At 37.8% G+C, this 19858-nt stretch overlaps 1 protein-coding gene across 2 annotated transcripts; it reads left to right on the top strand.

The window, feature by feature from the left end:
- Positions 1 to 7025: 7025 nt before the first annotated feature.
- Positions 7026 to 15243, top strand: LOC117600193 (uncharacterized). 2 transcript variants are annotated; one of them, XM_034315262.2, is made up of 10 exons: positions 7026 to 9012; positions 9540 to 9593; positions 10115 to 10360; positions 10446 to 10514; positions 10586 to 10654; positions 10727 to 10846; positions 10912 to 10977; positions 11057 to 11125; positions 11363 to 11527; positions 14985 to 15243. In XM_034315262.2, exons 1-10 carry the CDS (start codon positions 7357 to 7359, stop codon positions 15021 to 15023), a joined length of 2553 nt encoding a protein of 850 aa, XP_034171153.2. In that variant the 5' UTR covers positions 7026 to 7356; the 3' UTR covers positions 15024 to 15243. The 2 variants fall into 2 exon arrangements, with proteins under 2 accessions (XP_034171153.2, XP_034171152.2); XM_034315261.2 differs by lacking the exon at positions 14985 to 15243 and adding an exon at positions 11653 to 11999.
- Positions 15244 to 19858: the final 4615 nt, after the last annotated feature.

Raw genomic sequence — 19858 nt, 5'->3', positions numbered from 1 at the left:
ACTGTGAGGTTCTTACTTTATCGAAGGGTAATAAGAACAAATACTAGAACGATGTAATCCGTAATGGCTACCATTGTAAATATTGTCCATATCTTACGTTTCTTCATGGAAATTATAAACGTCTTTGAAGTTTGCCCCATTACGACGCTTCCGCTTGTTATTTGTCAGCAAGGTGAACGACAGGAATGAGAGGAAGAACGATCATTATTCATTCGCTAATGACACTGGAAACCTACCAATCGAGTCATCTATCATGTGAGAACAAATAATATAAAAAAATATACAATGGAAGATGGTAATCGTAAAACGATTTTCCTGTTTTGCGTGCAAGAGTCCTTTGAAAAGTATTATTCAGGAAAATATTTCATAAATTTGTTCTTCTCTTTTGTTTTATCTTGAATTACAAGAAAACCGAGAAAACAATATTCTAATGAGGTAGTTGATTGAAGGTGTGCCGTTAATTACTCGTTCCGGTGTTATCAAAAACATTCCTGGAGGAACTTTCAACGTTATGCAACTTTTACTTTCATGCACGATTTGATTTCGCTTTCATCGATCTTTCGACAGGATAATGGTCCTGGTTCGACCACATTCTTTGCACACTGAAGCATCATTCTCTGACTAGTATTTCTATGTTGCGAAACGTACTTTATCAATTTAATTCATTCTACTACTTGACTATGTATCAGTAACAATGGCACAAAAAATAAGATCACAAATAACGTGATCATCCTTGGAACAAACGAGATTAGAAGATAAAATAATGTTTAATAACAACCGACTACGTGATGCGCTAAAAAGTGTAAAATAATTTCTATTTTATTTATACAACGATGTGACAGTTATTAATAAAACCTCTTGCTGCATTAATAAAATGCGCTAGAAGGTATGAAATAATTTCTATTTTATCTATACTATAATAATCGTTAAATAGTATACTAAATACATTTCAACCCTTTCGGAGGAGGCGAAGAAATTAAAAATACCCGAATAAACGATGCTGCTCGTTAAAAAATGACACGGGCAATTCTTTTATTTTTAATAGTAACGGTAAGTACCTTGATTTACGTAAGTTGGTGTGTCGGAAACACAATATTTGGTTATTTATTTACGAAAGTATATCATAACATGGATACCAGTTGACCACGTAACTCCTTTTTACCATGATGGTTCCGGTACCGCTTATCCGAGGGGAAACCGTCGGAGAAAATGAACGAAATGTTTGATTCGAACGTTCGACGTACACAGGAAGTATCTCTAAAAGTACCAAGTCCTGTGTAAGAGATATATTCAGAGATATGCCATGTAAAATCTAAGTGACAACAATATTTATCAATTACCATTATACATTTTTATCATTTTGACATACTACAACTGAAATATTTTCAATCAGCAAGGATAATTCAGCAAATGACTCTGCAAAATTGCAATAATTGCACCGCGTGTTTTTCTAAATTCCCACTTCCAATTAATTTCTTCGTTTGAAGAGTGCGTTTTTCGTCGTCGATAATTCCAGTCACGAAATTTCCTGGATACTACGATTCTAATGAATCGTTGGCGCAACCTCGCGATGCGACCATGATTTCGTTGTTGTTTCTAATGAATTTTTCAGGATAGAGCGTTTTCCGTGGCCAATGAAACTGGTACGAGCGCAAACACTTGATAAATAATTAACGACGTTCTATCAGATAACAGGCAACAGGTGCCGACGGTCTATTGGTGTAGGAAGGTTGGAAGGTGAAATAGAAAAATTCCTTGTTTCTACTCTAGAAACTCACGAATGGGCCAAGGACTACCAATGATACACTTACAAAATCAGGTTGAGTCATTTTTTTTTTTGTTCATATTTCCGTGTAATGGAATGGCTTTCGACGATGACGCTAGATTTCTAAATCTTTTATTTATTCGTGATTGTATGTTAATCTAGGATCTGTTGCCAATGAGTCGATGGACTTATTACATGCTGAAAGGTGTTACTTCGCGACCGGGCAGCTTTAAACCATTTACGCTTACAGCGTCATGAATAATGGTAAGAGAAAATCTAAAATTATAAATTAGTTTCATAACTTTGAAACTATTAGCTACGTCAACTATGTCAACTAAATGTTAACTAAGTAGCTACTGGCAACTAGAAGATAAGATTTTCAAAGCTGGAAATTGGAAGTTTAATGATGTTTCAACGATCCAGGAACTTTTCAGACCATCATAACTTACATAACGTTATGATGTTTATAGCTTTCACGTTCCATCTTTACGACAAAACAACATATTGGCAGGTAGCAATTTCCAAGTTACCCAATTGCACTGGAATCTTAGTAGAAGTATAACAAGAAAGAAGTATTTGAAAGAAAGTTTATGAATCCCTGGTTACGTGTAAAGTACCTGGAAAAGAGATTTCCATGAGCTTTTTTGTCCTATGAAATTTGCAATTCTATGATTACGTTACCGGCATCCGTTTTCCTGGTTCAAATGAATAAAGTGCTTATTTCATTCATCTTGCAATTAGCCACGGAAGTTACTGCTCTGAAGCTGACAATTATCTAATGGTTTACCGCTTTGATAGCACGCGCTGCATGTGAGAAGATGTCAATCATTTTATAACAGTAAAAAATAAATGGTATCGTCGAGTGAAAATTGATTGCTAAAGGCGATATTCTCTCACATTAAATCTTACATGAAAGCCGAGATATAACAATTATACTTCTTATTATATTAATGAGACGAATAAGAAGTGTAAACGTTTCGATAGCTAACAAAATTTCGACACCATTCCGTCGCTGGTTTTCGAGTAAATGTCAGAAAAACTTGTATGCTCTAAGAATGCAAATATCCTCGAATATCAAATATATGATATAAAGGTCCTCGTACACTTTGCAATAACTTATTTAGCATCGTATAATTTCAATACTGTCATTGCTTTGGCAATAATCGTACTATGTTTCTAAATAAAATAATACGTTGAATTTCTACATTCTTAAATCATTTTTAATAAGACGTATTCTTTTAATTTATTGTGGAAACGAAACATATGGAAACGGGGCAATATCTTATGGCGCTCCGCGACAATTATAAGTTTCATAACGCTGTTTAATCAGAGCATTAAGTATCGAGGATCGATATTTAGCGGTTCTTGTCGAACAAGTCGCACCGCGAATGTTGCTAACCTTGCAGCCAACGGGATTTGCATGAAACCCGTCTGTTGAACCCAGAATCGAAGCGTTTCACGCGGATGTATTTTCGATTGCGTCTAAAACCGGAGTTTCACGCGTGAACTCGCTTATTACCCGATGTTTAGCATTTTTATTATATCGCGTAAAAGTGAAATCGATTATGCCCTGCAGGCCACGGTTCAGCTGCACATACGCGTTCAGATTTTTCGTTTTTACCGAGCCGTTTTCATGCTTTTCGCGCCCCGCGGTATTTCTACGCTCAGCGTAACGTGGTTTCCAAATACAGAAAGTTTCTTAAGTATTACAAATGGTTTTGTTGGTTTTTATTATATTAATTATTACCTTGCAGTGTACGTAATCCTTTTGTTTCAAACTTTGTTTTAAATATTATTCGATTTCAGTAAATCACGATTGACCCATCTACATCATTAGCCTTCAACTCTTTCAAGGTTCCCAGATTATTTTTTCTCCAACAAATTCTTATGAGAAATTACTGTAAAAAATGAGTAGAAGTTTCTTAAACGATCTTCGATCACGATTACGATTTTACCGACAGTGAGAACCAACTAAAGAATCGATAGCTCCTGTACTCGATTATTCTTGCTTTCCTACGTTTTCACTAGACGGAGACACCTCTGTTCACTTTTTATTAACTCCCTATCTCATTAAACAGGATAATTCATTCATGTTTTCTGAATTAATATTATCAACGTCGGTGACTTCAACGCCTGGAGTGGCACGATACCCGCAGCCATATTGAACCGTTCATAAATAGAATTTGAAAAGTCTTAATCAGATATATTCAAACGAATTACAACGTTAATTACATAACTAGAGTTTTTGTATCGTTTTTTATGCTCGTGATTTTTATCGCATAAAAATTTAAAATGTCGTCGGGCCGTGCGTCGATGTCGAACAAATCGCGAATGAAAGGTGCGCTGCGGTTACTATAAAGTTAGTAGTGTGTTAATAAGTTCACGTGAATTCCACGGAAACCAGTTTTTACTTCGATCTTGCCGCGATTTCGTCCGATCTCCGTAGGACGTATTAGAAAATGTTTTTCTTTAGGTGTAACAAGGTAATTAACAAAAGTCCTTTCATAGGCGCAACGTATAGATAACAATACTTGAAAAATAATAATAATAAAGAACGAACGTTGCAATTGAATTCTAGTCACTATCCATTAGATGGATAGAAAGTAATGTCGCATATTTCGCTGTTTTCTTTCTGGATACGTGGTGTGCTCAGTGAAGCATTCTCTCAAAAATGTATATTTATTAATCCCTAACAGGATGATTTTCTGATCGTGAAAGCTGGTTAATTACGATTGTCGTTACATCGTTATGAGATCGTTTGCTTGGCTACGATTCCGAACCAGGAAGGAAACGAGGCAACTGTTTATTGTTCTTTTACGAAATCCGGATTCTTCCAGCAAAATTTCGTGTTCCCTTTCCGTGGAATGAAATTAATTCGATGCAGTTCTCGAAGAGACGTCGTTTAAGAGGAAATGTAATTAATTACCCCTTTATGGGATATTTCGCGGGATTTCATAACGTGACAGGAGAGAAAAAAGTGAAAGGCATACGTACGATTTCTTGATAATGACACGCGTGAAATGTGAGATTGAAAGCACGAAATCCGGATGATCATTTTCGAGTGGGTAGGAGGTTCGTTGAACCGTTTTGCTTACAAATATGCGTGGAAAATTTCAAATTTCACGATCAATTAATTTTTATTTCTAAAATTGTCTGTTGGTAGTTACGATGGAAAGTATTGCGTCGATGCAGAACAGGACATTCGATTCTAAGAATGTTTCATTCACGAGGAAATATTACTCAACTGCAAGCAAATACCTCGGATTCCAATAAAGGACCAGCGCGAGAAATGTTCCTTACAATTTTGTTGAAAAGGTGAACATTAATCATTGATCGTAGATGAGGATTTATAAACATGAACACGGGTTGTCCTTGCGAAAAAGATCCATCGTGTTGAGCAAGGGACCTACATTCGCGCGGAACGATAACCTTTTCGATGTTCCTTCTGCTGGTCGGTGGCATTGACTAGGTGAAATTATACAAATAAATGCGAACTATTGCGGAAATGGCGATGATTGACTCTCGAGGACTGATGGTTGTAACATGGTTCCTCTAGTCCACGAACTTTCCAATCGCTGAATTTCGCCTCTCGAAAGTCCTCTACCTTCGAATCATAATTTTTAATCGTCGAGAAACAAATATCTCTAAAAAATGTCACCTAAATCAAAATTTCACTTCATCTTCCATTTGCAATTATTTGAAATCCAATAAATGTATAGAGAATCGTAGCAAATAATGACGAGTGTGTCTATCGTGATGTAACGAATGTTGCACAAACGGGAATTGCATGTTTCTATGTAGGAGCTAACAGCCGTGATCGTACGGTCCAGGAATTGAAATACTAATCGAGTAACTCGAACTTGAAAGGATTTATACCATAAAACGTGATCGATAGTCATCAGATGCGATATAAGACTGCTTTGAGGCTGGTCAGTAAACTTATCTAACGGTGCTCGTTGTAATACGCCTCGGGTCTTCAAAATGTTGCGAAACCTGTTCGATCGAGGATGGTTCGCAATCAAATACTGTGCCATTCATTTATTTTTCCGTGATCGAATAACTTCAGGATTACATTGAGACGCATAAAGGTTGCTTAAATTGTATTCATTTTCTAAATATTCATATTTCATCATCATAATCATTGAAAGGAAATAATGATTTCATGAATATTTAAGATGAGTGAAAATGAGTGAAAAAACTGGTTCGAGCAGATAATGTTGTCACCATACATAATATACAAACAAATTGGACAAAAAAAGCTTTCCTTACACCTTTTAATTATTGTCATTATCTCAACATCATTAGCGATCTTGTTTCACTCTTGTATCACTTTTTTATTGGATTCATCCTTCTGTTTTATAGATCAGTAGGTTTTACTCGTTCTATTAACTTAGTTCATTTTTTTCATTCAAGAACATAATTAGCAATTACGATCCAGCGGCGACGAGATGAATATACATCCAATAAATTAAATACAGTCAAGCGTATTTAATATGCAATACCTTTTTATTTCTTATGTGGTACAACGTTTCGATTAAGTGGAATGTTTTCGGATTTATGAGAATTCTTCAAGGACGCAATTAATATTAAATTAAGACTGAGGGAAATGATTATTTGCGAAGACCTCTCTTGAAATCTTGAAAATGGCATTTTATATCCACTACAAGCATTTCATGCATTTTCCAACAAGTGTAACACAATTAACTTCATAAAACAGTTGTAGAACGCAACTTTCATCATCATGGGATCGCGTTAAACTCGTCCTTGCTTTGTTCTCCAATGGAAGCGGTTAATGCTCGTGCCTGAGGATCAAGTTCATTGTTTCTCACTTCAAACTTCAAGACCGCGATCACGGCCACAGCAACCGACGCATTACTTTTCTCGAACCACTTTTCCCAGCATTATTCTACTCAACACTTTCACGACGTAAAAAAAAGTTGCCTGTCAACGCCAACTTTACGAATCGTGTCGCAAAAAACGATTAGTAAATCGAAGGATGGATTGCATGGCAAATGACGAAGTCTTAGACCCAAATCGTTTGCACATGATTTTTCGATTAGACAGTATGTAGTTGTTTCATCGAGAAAGTTTGTCATCGATTGTGTTTCGCGTGTCACGTACTCCCTACGAGTAATTGCACCCTCGACGACGACGAACGCAACTACGGAAGTGAACGGACTTGATAGACTGTCATTAAGAATGCCAATATCCCGATCGACGACCAACAGTTCACGCTTCCATGATCATAAAGGAAAGGGACGATCCATTGTTCAACCGCTATAAAACGACCATTTTTTCAACCCATCGGTTCAGTTTCCGCGTCGCGTTTTACCATCGACTTTTCCTTTCGTTCAACTTCGATTCATCTTGTTCAATAACGTGAAATTTATACTGTACATTTCAGTTTATTAAAAAAATGACAGTTATATTTATGAATTTTGAGAAATCATATCACAGTGCCACAGTGAATACGTTTAAGGTTGCAAGTGGATAATTTAAATAAAGATGGAATAATCGTCTTCCGAATAATTATAGTTATAGTGTGCCGTACATTTAGAAAGATTTTTTTTGTAAAAATTCCATGGTTCAAAATGTTATTCCTATTAACAAGAAGACTATCAAGATCGTACTTGATTATCATTCTCATGGCGACGAACCTGGTGATTTCAATGCCAGCACCACCCATCAAACGCTCTCCTGAAAACGTTCCAGAGTTAAGAAACGGCTTCTCCAATGTACCAAAGATCTTAGAGATTCAATTGCCTTTGAAAATCGCCTCGAAGGATGATTTGGTCGCATGGGCCAGGTATGTCATGGGTTTGATGGCGTCCAAGATCAACATCACATTGACTACGGTGAAAGAGACTCCTGCGACGACTTCCGGAAACACCAGAGCTCCAGAAATCATGAAGAATATCGACAATACCAAACAGCCGCAGATTGTTAAGGATTCGGTGTACAGGAAGTCGCAGAGTGTCAATCAGATGGGTGGTGTTCGAAATTTGGCCAGCATTAGAAATCCAGAGAATATAAGATACGCTGCAAATGTTGGAAATCTTGGAAATATGAAGAATTTCGAGGTTCCTGCGAATATTAGACCATCGTCAGAAAATGGTCGACGGTCTGAAGTAATTAGAATTCCTCTGAGAAATGGGAATATTCAATCGCTGAAGGAGAAACAGCTTGCCAGTCCGCAATTATCAACGCTGACGATTGATGGGGTTACTGGGAACAGTTTGTTTAATAATAGACAAAGCCAACCAAGTTTCACGAATGTTGGTCTCTTTGACACGACCATTCCTAATCCTCTGGAGATAACAGCTAACATTAATCTTCCAAGGACGAAGGAATCGATCTTCAAGGGTGTCTTCAGTACTGCAAAGATATTAGAACCGCCGCTGGTCATCCCTCAATTTCCAGATTTTGGACCAGGAATTGACTTCAAAAACGATCTGACTAAAAATTTCAGCCTGGTTTCAACCCCCGCGAGAAGCTACCTTCCTGTGACCACCACTGATAATATCAAGATCCCAAACGACCCCTTCGTCACTAGATACTTCTTCGATGGCGTAGAGAGAAATGTCCCTCACAATTTGGCCATTTTTACTTCGAATATCACCTTCACCACTAGCAACCCTCTGAATTTCAACGATGAAATTCCAATTCCGATAAGGAACATTGAATTGTTGCCTCAAAGAAATTTTTCAGGTATCGCAAAACCACTTTTGAAGGTCCCATTCGAAGCAGTAATTACATTTTCAAGAGAAAATTCAGGAGAAGCAACGACATGGAGAAACGACAAAGATAAATATCTCTTGATACCAACAAGAGATCCTCCTGATGACTTTCCACCATATTTTGATACTAATTATACCCTGACGAATGAATCGGGACAGATAAACGTGGTGTTCGATGACAATAAACAAGTGACTGAACCGATAAATAATACTAAAAAGGAGGAGAAGAAGAAGCAAGGAAAGAAACAGGATTCTTCGAAGACGCAGCAATCAAACAAGCAAAAATCTGAGAAAGGACGACCATCGGTTGTTAGTCAGTTTCTGAAGACGTTTCTAGCACTGAGGAGGAATAATAGTTTGGCTACGAATCTGAAGCCTCCTCCATTAAATCCTGAAAAATTAACAACACCATCAAGGGCACCAATGGCACCAGTGGCACAGAAGGTACCTACGGCTCAAAAGTATCCATCACCTCCCAGAGTACAGTCCTCCTACAATGGAAAACCATCGGTAAGTTTGTTTATAATAAATGGAGGTTCGAGTGGAAGTAGGTTGATCCCTCTAGAAACAGTGTGTAAATTAATTAAAATAGTAATATTTTTTTAATAGAACGAGTTACCTTGTTTGTCGTTTCGTCATTTCGATAATTGCCCAATCCTTGGTAAACGGTGAAATGTCACCGATTCGTAGAGCTAATAAAAATTGAAATCTTGCGTTGCATAATAAAATTCAATGAGTTGACACAGATGAAGACACAGGATCGACGATTACTCTGCAACTGCTTGCCTTTTCGTCAATTATGCATGGGTCATCCTTTTAGGCCATGGATTAGATCGTGATCGTTTCGAAATAAAGCATTCATCTTTTTATCGAGGACATCGAATCAAGGAGATCGTTGCACAACTCGCGTGTGAACGAACTGCAACATTCCTTGATTTTTAATATTTATATAAAAAATTTTAAAAATAAAGGTTATCATCTGCCCGGACTACAGATGTCTCGTGGAAACTTATTGAAGTCGATTCCATTGATTTCAGTTTGTGTCAGGACAAGGAAGACGTGGTCAGACGTTTCAGGCGCAGAGAATCGAGGTACGTTTATTTTCGTTTCTTGTTTTATAATTATTAAAAGTTCTTTTTTTTTATATGACTAGCTGGGACTTTTTTAACGTTGCGAAATAAAAATGAATTTAAATGATTGGTACAATTAACGCAAACGGTCACGTATTCTAATTAATCGATACAGGTAATCTTTTTTTTTTCCTTCTCTTTTTTCTTTATATGCTGACAACTCGATTACGACATTCGAACTACTTTCAAGTTTTTTTTTCCAACTTGCTCATATCCTGGGAACACGTTCACTCTTGTCATTATAATACGGTACTTGATATGTTCGATATTATAATATTTATGGTATTTTATTGCACTTAAAAATGTCGTTTAATACCAATAATTATAGGTATTTAAATTACAATTATAAAAGGTTGCACCTCTGAAAAATCAAATTAACTTGAAAATACGATGGTAAACAAATTTCAGCAAACCATATAAAAATTTGTTGTAATTATCTATACGATGTACATATATTCGTTAAAACAAACTCAAATGAATAGGATGGTGACGACAACGGAAGTAACAGTGGTAGCAACAGCGAAGAGAGCACCGAAAAGAATGACGCCGATGAAGATAATGGCAATGATAATGAGGACGTTGAAAGCAGCGGAGGAGATGATAACAGTGATTCCAATGAAAGTTCCAGCAGCGAAAGCGACGAGGATAGCGAAGAAGAGGGTGGTCTTGTCTCGGCCATTATCAGTCTGCTTGAGCTTGCAGCACCGATTTTAGAGGATCTCAGCGACGTAACGGAATATTTGTGATAATTTTCCATTTTATTTCCCAAGTATGACCAGTTCCAATCAAACTTGTAATCGATTTCTCTTTCAGCCTGAATCAGACGCGGACATAGGTGACGTTCTCAGTGCGGGTCTTCCGCTTATCCAGGAACTGTCTGAGGTAAGTTTTCGAGGAATAGTAAATTAAGATAAAATTCTAAATTCACTTTTCACTTGTATCGTGTTTCGTAGGGAGATGATGAGAACCCAGGATTCGACATTCCAGGAATATTGGTGCCTGTCCTGTTGAAAGTTAGCGAAGTGGGTTTTCCAAGCTTCTTTAATAATTGCTTTATATTAGAATGAAAGATTACGAGGAGATTTGGGTTTCAGGACCAGGATGGACCAAAAGATTCATCAACGGTTTTAACCCCTCTTATTCAATTGATCGCCCCGTTGATTGGACCCCTTGTTGGTCCATTGATTTTACCATTGAGTCGACAAATCAGTAACGTAAATATATCTTTTCTCTTTTAGAATATTAAATATTTATTACTGAAGAACCCCGTGAATTTCAGCCTCCAGGTGATGGTGGATCATCGGTCAGTGATCTAATAAGGAGTCTGTTGGGCCCATTGCTTGAGGTGCTATTGTTATCATCCATATTATCTATTTTTTAATAAGATTACACAGAGTATAATTCGTCTATTCTGAAATTTTCAGCCCGTCGGACCTGGAAAAAAGTCTCAGCTATCGAATCTCGTCGCAGCAGTTATCTCTAGTCTTAGCAAAGTACGCATCAATCTTTTTGTTAACAAACATTTGTTTTCTAATAAACTGATCGTTTCACTATTAAACCAGTGTCGTGTATACCATTACCATAACTGTATGACTGAAGAAGATGTATTCTTTTGAAGAATATATCTTTTGCGATTATTCTTAGAATATTCTTTTGCGATTCAACCAGCTTCCACTTGAACTACTCTAATTACTCGCTTAACAGTTCATTAATATTTCAATTTCTTTCAGTATTCTTCAACTTATGGCAAATCAGACATCGCCAGCCTGGTAAAAGCTGTGGTCACAGGAACAATAGCCGGTTCCAGCGCGGCTTCCAATCACAAAGACTCTTATGGACACCATACAGACTATGGTGGTGACAGTTACCGTGCTCACCCATCTACCAACACTTATGTGAGTATACTCGCCTCTTAGTTAGTCTCATTAACTTTCGCTGCAATTAATGCTATAGCATCTCTTTTTCTTGAAATGCTTTTCTACATGCTTACTCTTACTGCAACTCTTTATCAATTTTCTAGGCTGCGGTGCCACCTAAGGAACCGAATCCTCTCTCTGTGCTTGGCGATTCGATCAAAGACATTCTAAACGCTATAGTAAAAGTGGTTTCATCGTTAGTGAACGCCATCACGGGTATTCTGAGCGCTTCCTCCGGCAGTTCCGAGGAACCATCACCTACTTACGGCGCACCACGTCCTACTTACGGTCCACCACGTCCAACTTATAGCACATCACGTCCTACCTATGATAAACCACGTTCTACCTATAATAAACCACGTCCATCACAATATTTCGCGGTTCCTCCTAGCGAGTCTATTAGTATAACCACTAGTGGTCCAAAAAGATTTCTGAGACTGTGAAACAGCAATCTGACTATTTTTTAATAAAATACCATAAATTATTGTTGTTTACAGGAAGTTAATATGTAAGAAATAAAAGTCTTTCTGTGTACCTTTGATTTTTCTAACGTTTAATTAGTCTGTGGGACAAAATTAAACTTGCCACATGCTGGATGGAGGAAAAAAGCGGAACATTAAATTAATTGTGCTAGATATTGTTGCAATAGTTGACGGAGGTTAATCATTTATTACTAACGAGAGTAATTCAAGGATGCAGGATACGTACGTCACTGATGCAGATACACTTTCAATTCGACCTAATTTGATTACGCTTCGTATACACACCGCTTGCTTTGTTCACACTTGTTGCAACACCTTTTTTCTCAATTTTTTTTCCCTGAAAGTACTTGGTACTTGAAGGATCAAATTGCAAAATGAAGAATGAAAATTTCAGAAATCGTGGCAAACGTAACAGGTAACACCTGTACAGGAACACATGGAAATACGTGGCAAGTAATGGGATAGGAGGTTACGTGATTTAAAAAGGGAATAAAACAATCGGAAGTTCCGCTTTCGAACAAGGTGGATACAATTTCACACCTGACGTAACGATTGCCGCTGTTCCACCCTTAAAAGGAATGCGTTACTAATTGAATTCGCTCTCACCGCCTACCATTACCATTTTCAATTCCATTTAATCGCGTCTGTATAAGACAAAACATGTTTATCTAATCCGAAAGGATCCTCGACACATTTAAATGAATTTAGAATGTGCAATTTGTTGAGCAATCCTAGTTGCTCAACGCTGAATCCCTTCTTTGCTAAGATGATTTCCATTCTTCTCTAAAGTTAATTAAGGCTGAGTCGAGTTTAAATTTAAAACCATTCCGCAGAAGCTTTCGAAACGTATCAGATAATTTATTCGCGGTATTTCGGACGCGGAAGATAGCGTAGGTGAATCCATGTGCCGGTTCCATGCAAATTTCGCAATTATTTTTACTAGCTTCGAACATGATAATGATATAACTATATTGATTGATAACTGCATCTGATATACGCATCGATTTCACTTGGACTATGAATACCATTCGCAAGAATGAATTACGAGAGTCCTCGATAAATCATACACAGCTGGCGCCAGTGTTTACTGGCGGAAGTGAAAAATATCAAATTAGGGAAACTTTGATGTAGAGAAACAGAAGCGACACCTTCAATAGCGCTTAATTAACTCGCGTTTCAATACGCTATTAAGATGCAATTAGCTTTCGATTGTATTATACGATACATAGCGTCGTTCATAATCGCGTTTGAATACCGTTCACGGTCGAGGCTGTTCGTGGAGTTGCAAGGTGAAAGCACATTTCACTGTTTGACCTACGAATAAACACGGAAGATGGTGGCATTCTGTGCCCGTTCCCGGTACCACCTACAACCAACCTGTGTTACCTGCTCCGTACACTTGACAGCATCGTTATCGGACCGTGAAAGTCACGGTGCTACTAATAAACTACCGGTAGTAATGTTAACGCACGATTTGCGCGATCAAGGAACACCCTGATTTCTGACATTTTCTTCCTTTCTGACTTCCATTAAGGCTGAGTCGAGTTTAAATTTAAAACCATTCCGCAGAAGCTTTCGATACGTATCAGATAATTTATTCGCGGTATTTTGGACGCGGAAAGCTTCTGCGGAATGGTTTTAAATTTAAACTCGACTCAGCCTTAATTAAATTTGGAGAAGAATGGAAATCATCTCTGACCAGGAATTGGCAATTGATACTCGAAAGTTTCAAACGCTTCTATAGTTTACCAAATCCATTATCATTTTTGCGAATCTTCCAGATTTACTTGTTATTATAATCAGTCGCTACCTGTTTAGAATTTTAATCATGCAACAGGTTGTGCCATGTAGGGTTTCAGAATAATGCCGCGGATAATCATTGGTAACCGTAGCGCGTATGAAAATCAAGTGGAATATAACCAACCGGTGTAGAGCAATAAAGTATTCTATATATCATAGTAGATAACTGACCGGACGTTTTCCTTGTTTTTTGCATAATAATATAGCGCAGAGATCGGACGTCAGCCTCGAAGGCCGTTCACTTTCCATTCTGAAAAGAAAGTCGAACTTTTGACCGTAGCTGCGACACAGTTTGACCGTTGAACCTAATTTGCAAAATATCTTTTCGTTCATTCTTGCCACAGTACCATTTCGAGTCTGCTAGTCATTCGAACTCGTCCTTCTTCATCTAGAAAGTTACGTCTTATACAAGAAAAGAATTGCAATTAATTTTTGCAACCAACACCTTTTCTCCGTTTCCGATTTCTCGTTCGCTGCCTCGATGAATATTTATAACCAAGATTTTTTTCATACGCCGATATGCGTGCCATCGTACAGTTTCGTAATGTTAAAAAAAAAAAAAGAAACTTGGTCATCGTGAATTAATTGATAGTAGAAATAGTGCGCTGTATTAGCGTAAGTTCCTCTTTCAGCGAATCGAAAGATACGTAGAGATTTCGGTATCAAAACAATGAAGTTGTATTTTCAGCAAAAAGTGGAAGAAATAAATTCGTCGAGTTATGATGTTTCTTCGAAATGTTTTATTCAAGAAGCTTTAAAACAAATGCCGTCCTTTCGGTCCTTTATTTCTTGTTTCAGAGAGACGAACGCGTGGACCTGATCTCTGTTAGACGTATATAAAGAAATCAATTACGGTTTGCGTAACGTGGCTAGAAGAAAATTGCAAGACTGAGTTACAGGAACAAAGATAAATCCGTTAGATAGCTTGCTTTAATATTTCATAACATCACGAGCGGCGTTTGTGAGTCTACATATAATGTATGTGACTTGAATCCACTCTCATCGTACTATGAGAAGGAAGAAAAAAAAAAAAGGAACAACGTTATAAGCTTCTTTTTGCGATGAAAAATTAATCGTAATTGGAACACCGATCCTGATACAAGATATTACTTTTTGCGATAATCCTTTCTAACCGATCGTTTTTCTTTTTTCAGGTTAACTGCCAGCGACCCGGAGCGTCAGGGAAATGCTAAGAATTTCCATAATCGCGGAGCTAATTCTACGGTTAATTCTTCGTCCGCGATTTTATTAGTAAAGAAATAGAACGCGAAGTTGCAGGACTTCACCGCGATGTCACGGTACCATTAAGCATCGACCGTCATTGCGACCTGCAAATCTTTATCCCGCGGTTTCGAAATTTCGCAAGATTGGAGGTGGTAGGATTTTTTAATTGTCGCCTGTCGTTCTTGTGCAAAAGGTCAATGCACGGTTCATTGCATCAATGATAAATTGCTTTGTTCACGCTCCTGTATAACTTGAAGGTGATTTCATTGTGTTTTACGATTGACTGCGTTCATTCATTTGTATACAATGATAGTTGTAAGCAAAAACAAAATTAGTCCTACTTTTACTAATATCCTAATATCCATAAATAAACGAATTTCAAATAATTGCTAGCTCTCAAATGCAGACAACATTTATTCTTTTTTTATTTTTCGTCGAGTAACAACTTTCGATAAATCTCTCGAATACTAATTAGCAATTCAATTGAGTCAGTTGCGCGTATTGCAGTTAAAAAAATATTCTAATTAACTAGTTTCCTATCATTAGGTGTAGTTTAAATATATTTGGAATATTTAATAAACACCAGTTTAGAACGAAGGGAATATTTGATTCGACCACGTTGGAAAAGAGCCACGTTCGAATAAGGATTCAATTTTATCTGAGAATTTTATTGACACCCTTTCTTTTGTGGACCGTTTTCGAAGAATCGTATGAGGCAGCTGCAAAGTTTAAGGTCTTGGACTGTGTACCATTTCATCCGGAAATTTCACACGTTCGAACGTTATGCAAGAGTAGGTACGATCCGAAGGACTTTTACTTTCAACTCGTTCCCGAAGATCGCTTTCTATTCGTGCATTGTTACGTGTTGCCGCTTGATTTCAAACGCGACCACGCCACATGTCACGTTGGCCTTTAACCCTTAAACTATGGAGGGTTAACGAAGCCTTATATAATAGAATAACAATATGGGAACACGTAGGAGGCATTGTTGAATTAGAATACAAGCAGTACTTGCTGATACGAATAAATATCAAGAAGAAAAGATTTCTGATTCCTGAAAGGATTTCAATTGTATAAACAATTTCCTGCATAGTGCAATCACCTGCGAAATTGTCTCGTTTCTCTGAGCAATCAAACCAACTCGATGCACAAGATCTAGCCATTCTCGCCAGACTGAGCATCATTCGACATCCACGAATTACGTCAATTATCACAATCACTCACACTTTCCATCATGAATTTCTCGTCTGCGTTCTGCGTGACACCATTACTATCTCATTGTTTGTTTTTGGGAGGAACAAGCATCGATATGTTTTCACGGAGCAATAAAAATCGTGGACTTTCACCGATCCGGAAAAAGCTTACGTTGATTTCGTAACAGGCTGCTATTGCTGCTTTTTTTTTTTGTAAAAATAAAGTATCGAATCAACGTAACTCCTTCGTATGTTGCCAGACGGATGTTTATACACTCACAGAGGAAATGATTCGCAAAGATAGCCGGAGTGTAGGAAGTTTCGTAGTAGAACTCCACGGAGAAAGTGAAGGATGATATATTTATTCGACTCGCGAGCTAATATGCATACGTTAGCGATGGCTATGAGATGTTTAGAGATTATATTCAAAATTAGTAATTGGAAACTAGAAGTCGAAAGTTGACGATGGAAAAATTGGAAATTGTGAAGTTGAGATATTGAAAGTTGAGAGGTTACAAGTTTAAAATTTCAGTAGTTGGAAGTTGAAAGTTGAAAATTTAGAGATCGAGTTGTTGCAAAATCGAAAACTTGGGAAATTGGAGATTGGAAGTTGGAAGTTCAAAATTGATCGACGTCTACACCCATCGCTATTAAACTTGCGGTCACGTGAAATCATTACACGCGACTAAAGGAACGTAAGTAAAAGGATACGTGTAACACACGTACACTAGTGTGTTACGTAAAGGTATTCAGCCCAATCGGTGAGGAAGAGGCTCGTTGGCTTCGCTACTATTATATTTAATAACGATATTCGTGATGGTAGCTGTGCGAACTCGTGAAAGGGAAAGTGTCGATTAGCATGGGCCATCGATTGATACTTGAGATGACATCTCTCTGACTACTTGCTTAAATCGGGTTTCGCTCGATGCTCTCGTGAAAGTGGGAAACAAAGAACAGGTTTTACTAAAAATATATGAAAGCGAGTTAGAATACTTATCTGATTAATGAAATGTAAATTATTTTAAGCAATACACTCTTGTTACAAGAAAGTATCTTTTACTCTATTTTACCCCCTGACCCAATATATCCCCTAGAAAAAATTGCGCAAGGAACGGGTGGTATATGGCCGGATACGTGTTCGATAATTGCAAGGGACATCAATCTTCAGGGCGGCAGGAAACGTTTATGAAAAAGCAGGATCGACAGGGAGTCACGCGGTACGTGTTGGAATTACGCCATAAATTTCGCCCACCTTCGTTACCGTGGATAGAAGCAGCGTGCCAGCGTTTGGTTCGACCAATTTCCCCATGACGACTTTCCTTCTCGTTCGCCTCGAGCGTGTCTTCGTCTCTATTCCGGCATCGAGGCGTCGGGTACCGTATTTTGACGTATCGGCTCGTTCGCGTTAGAAACGGGACGTTACTCTCGTCACGAAACGAATTTCAACCGTCTTCTACAGTCGAGTGTAAGAGAAAAAGTGTTTGTGATTCTTGTGATCGTGAAGAATAAGAAATTGAGAGCCTCTGTGCTAATAAAAAAGGACGTTTTATGTATTTTTGTGTGTAACTGGTGCCCTATTTTATCATACTAGTTCCATCGAAAGTGGAGTGACTATGGTACTTTTTATCGCTGTTTACCGCAGCTTTTTGTCCATGTAATTCCTAACGAAACGGTACAACTTTGTTGCCTATCACACGTCCTACCGGATTGATCGTTGGATCTGATATAATAAAAACTGATTGAAAAAAATTGTGTTGCAATATCGGGTTTGAAATCTCGTCGACGACCTTTGGAGCATTCGAAGTGAACGAGACAGGTGAGTAAACGTATCGATCCGTTCAATCGATGCGAGAATGTTTCATATCTACGGAAAAGAAAATGATAAAATTATGGAATGTTTGCACTTGTCCGTCCGTGGAAAGTTACCTGCAGCTTTCTCGTCGGGCGAGTCTTTCAGGAGCCTTTATCGGATTTGAAAGATTTTGCTTCAATTAAGGAAGTTAAAATGTTGTACGTGTTCGAATACTGATCGTGACTAACCGACCAGGATTAATGAGAGGAACCGGAGCATCCACTTTCTTTTTGAGCCCCATGGTTATGTAAGCTTGTTGATTCCGGAACTCGGTGGGCATTTCGTGTTGGTTTTTTATTTTTTGGACTCGCAGAAAGGACCGTTTTACTCGTGAAACCCACACGATCTGGCATCCTGTTCCCTTTCGGGTTAACCGAATAACGGGTATTCGGCAAACAATACTCACGCTTTATGTAACAGTGTATCTTCCGGCTTTTTCGATGAATTCCACTGATTTTGATTTATTTTTGGAAGACTACTCGAAATATCAGACTTTGATCTCTTCCGTGTCCATCCCCTCTCTCTTTGTTTCTGTAAGTGAAATGGGACGAATGTTAGAAGCAAAGAAAGACTATAGATTTCAAATGTAAACTTTGTACATTTCAAAGTAGCAAGGGTGCAACAAAAAATAGCTGCACTGAAAGATTTCTTAGTGCAAATAAAATATTTTATTTACGTTTAAATGTTGCATTAAGTAGATGTCTAATAGGTGTTTTTGTAAATGTCAATAAACTTCTTTTTTTATCACTGTCAAATATATTATTAATAATAAAAATAAAATTTCAATTCACTTGCATTGACCCTAAGCTACAATGTTGAAATACTTATCGCGCTTACGCGTTTGGACGCTGTGTGGCACCACACGACGCGCCGGCTGTCTGACCACATAATAGTTGTACTACTTAACTGGCCTGTTTCAGCGAGCCCTCCCTTTCTTTCGCAATGATCAAATTGCCCCTTCTCTTTCTACTTCGAGGATGATGGTATTTAAAATTCTATCGTTATCCTTTTTACTTTGCCTAAGAAATAAACCTTCTCGATGACGAAACACCATTTCCTTTCTAAATGTTACTCGCGCTTTCGACGCTATGATGCTTATCTTGAAACATCAACTTGAATATGTAGCCATTCAATTTAAGATCTTAGAGTTACATGATCCTCGTGACCAATATTTCGTTAATTTCTGTGCTTATTTCATTCTATCTCTGCGGATAATTACTATGAATAATTTTTATCTTGCTCCCTCCGCGAACTTAATGAAATTTATTCTAATCGACGATTAAAAACGAACGCTCTTTTATTCTCGACCGTGAAGCTGATACTTTCGTAACTGTTTCCAGTGAATCCACTTCGATGCGTGATAAGTATTAATAAGTAACAATTACAGAATGAGCGCAATTACGAAAGTTTCCCTAAAATTCAAAGCTTGTTTACTCTGTAATTAACATAATTCTCTCGTATCTTCTCCGCTGACCGTGTCTTCCATAAAATTCGTCGGTCGAGGATCACCTTGGAAGCTAAAACACGAGCTGGTGGACGATATTGTCCCAATGAAGCGGTATGCTCATCTTTTCACCTTAGAATACTAAGGTTCGACTACTTCCACGTACCATTATAAAAGCGGGTCCCATCGAACCCCTTCTCCATGGAGTTCTCCATGTTTCGCAATGTTTTGAGGGAAAATTAAATATCGAATAAAATAATTCGAGCACGTATCGGTCATCGAGTGCGACGACGCTCTACTTAGCCGACGCAAGCG

The sequence above is a fragment of the Osmia lignaria genome, chromosome 15 (genome assembly GCF_051020975.1).
Source record: "Osmia lignaria lignaria isolate PbOS001 chromosome 15, iyOsmLign1, whole genome shotgun sequence".
Lineage (NCBI taxonomy): Eukaryota > Metazoa > Arthropoda > Insecta > Hymenoptera > Megachilidae > Osmia > Osmia lignaria.
This window is presented reverse-complemented; position numbering and strand designations above follow the sequence as displayed.

Bases quoted from the DNA above. Each gene is read 5' to 3' on its own strand.
- LOC117600193 (XM_034315261.2), top strand. From the start codon at position 7,357: ATGTTATTCCTATTAACAAGAAGACTATCAAGATCGTACTTGATTATC. The intron at 10,515-10,585 runs GTAAGTTTTCGA...CGTGTTTCGTAG, and splicing joins TTATCCAGGAACTGTCTGAG to GGAGATGATGAGAACCCAGG. The intron at 10,978-11,056 runs GTGCTATTGTTA...TGAAATTTTCAG, and splicing joins TGTTGGGCCCATTGCTTGAG to CCCGTCGGACCTGGAAAAAA.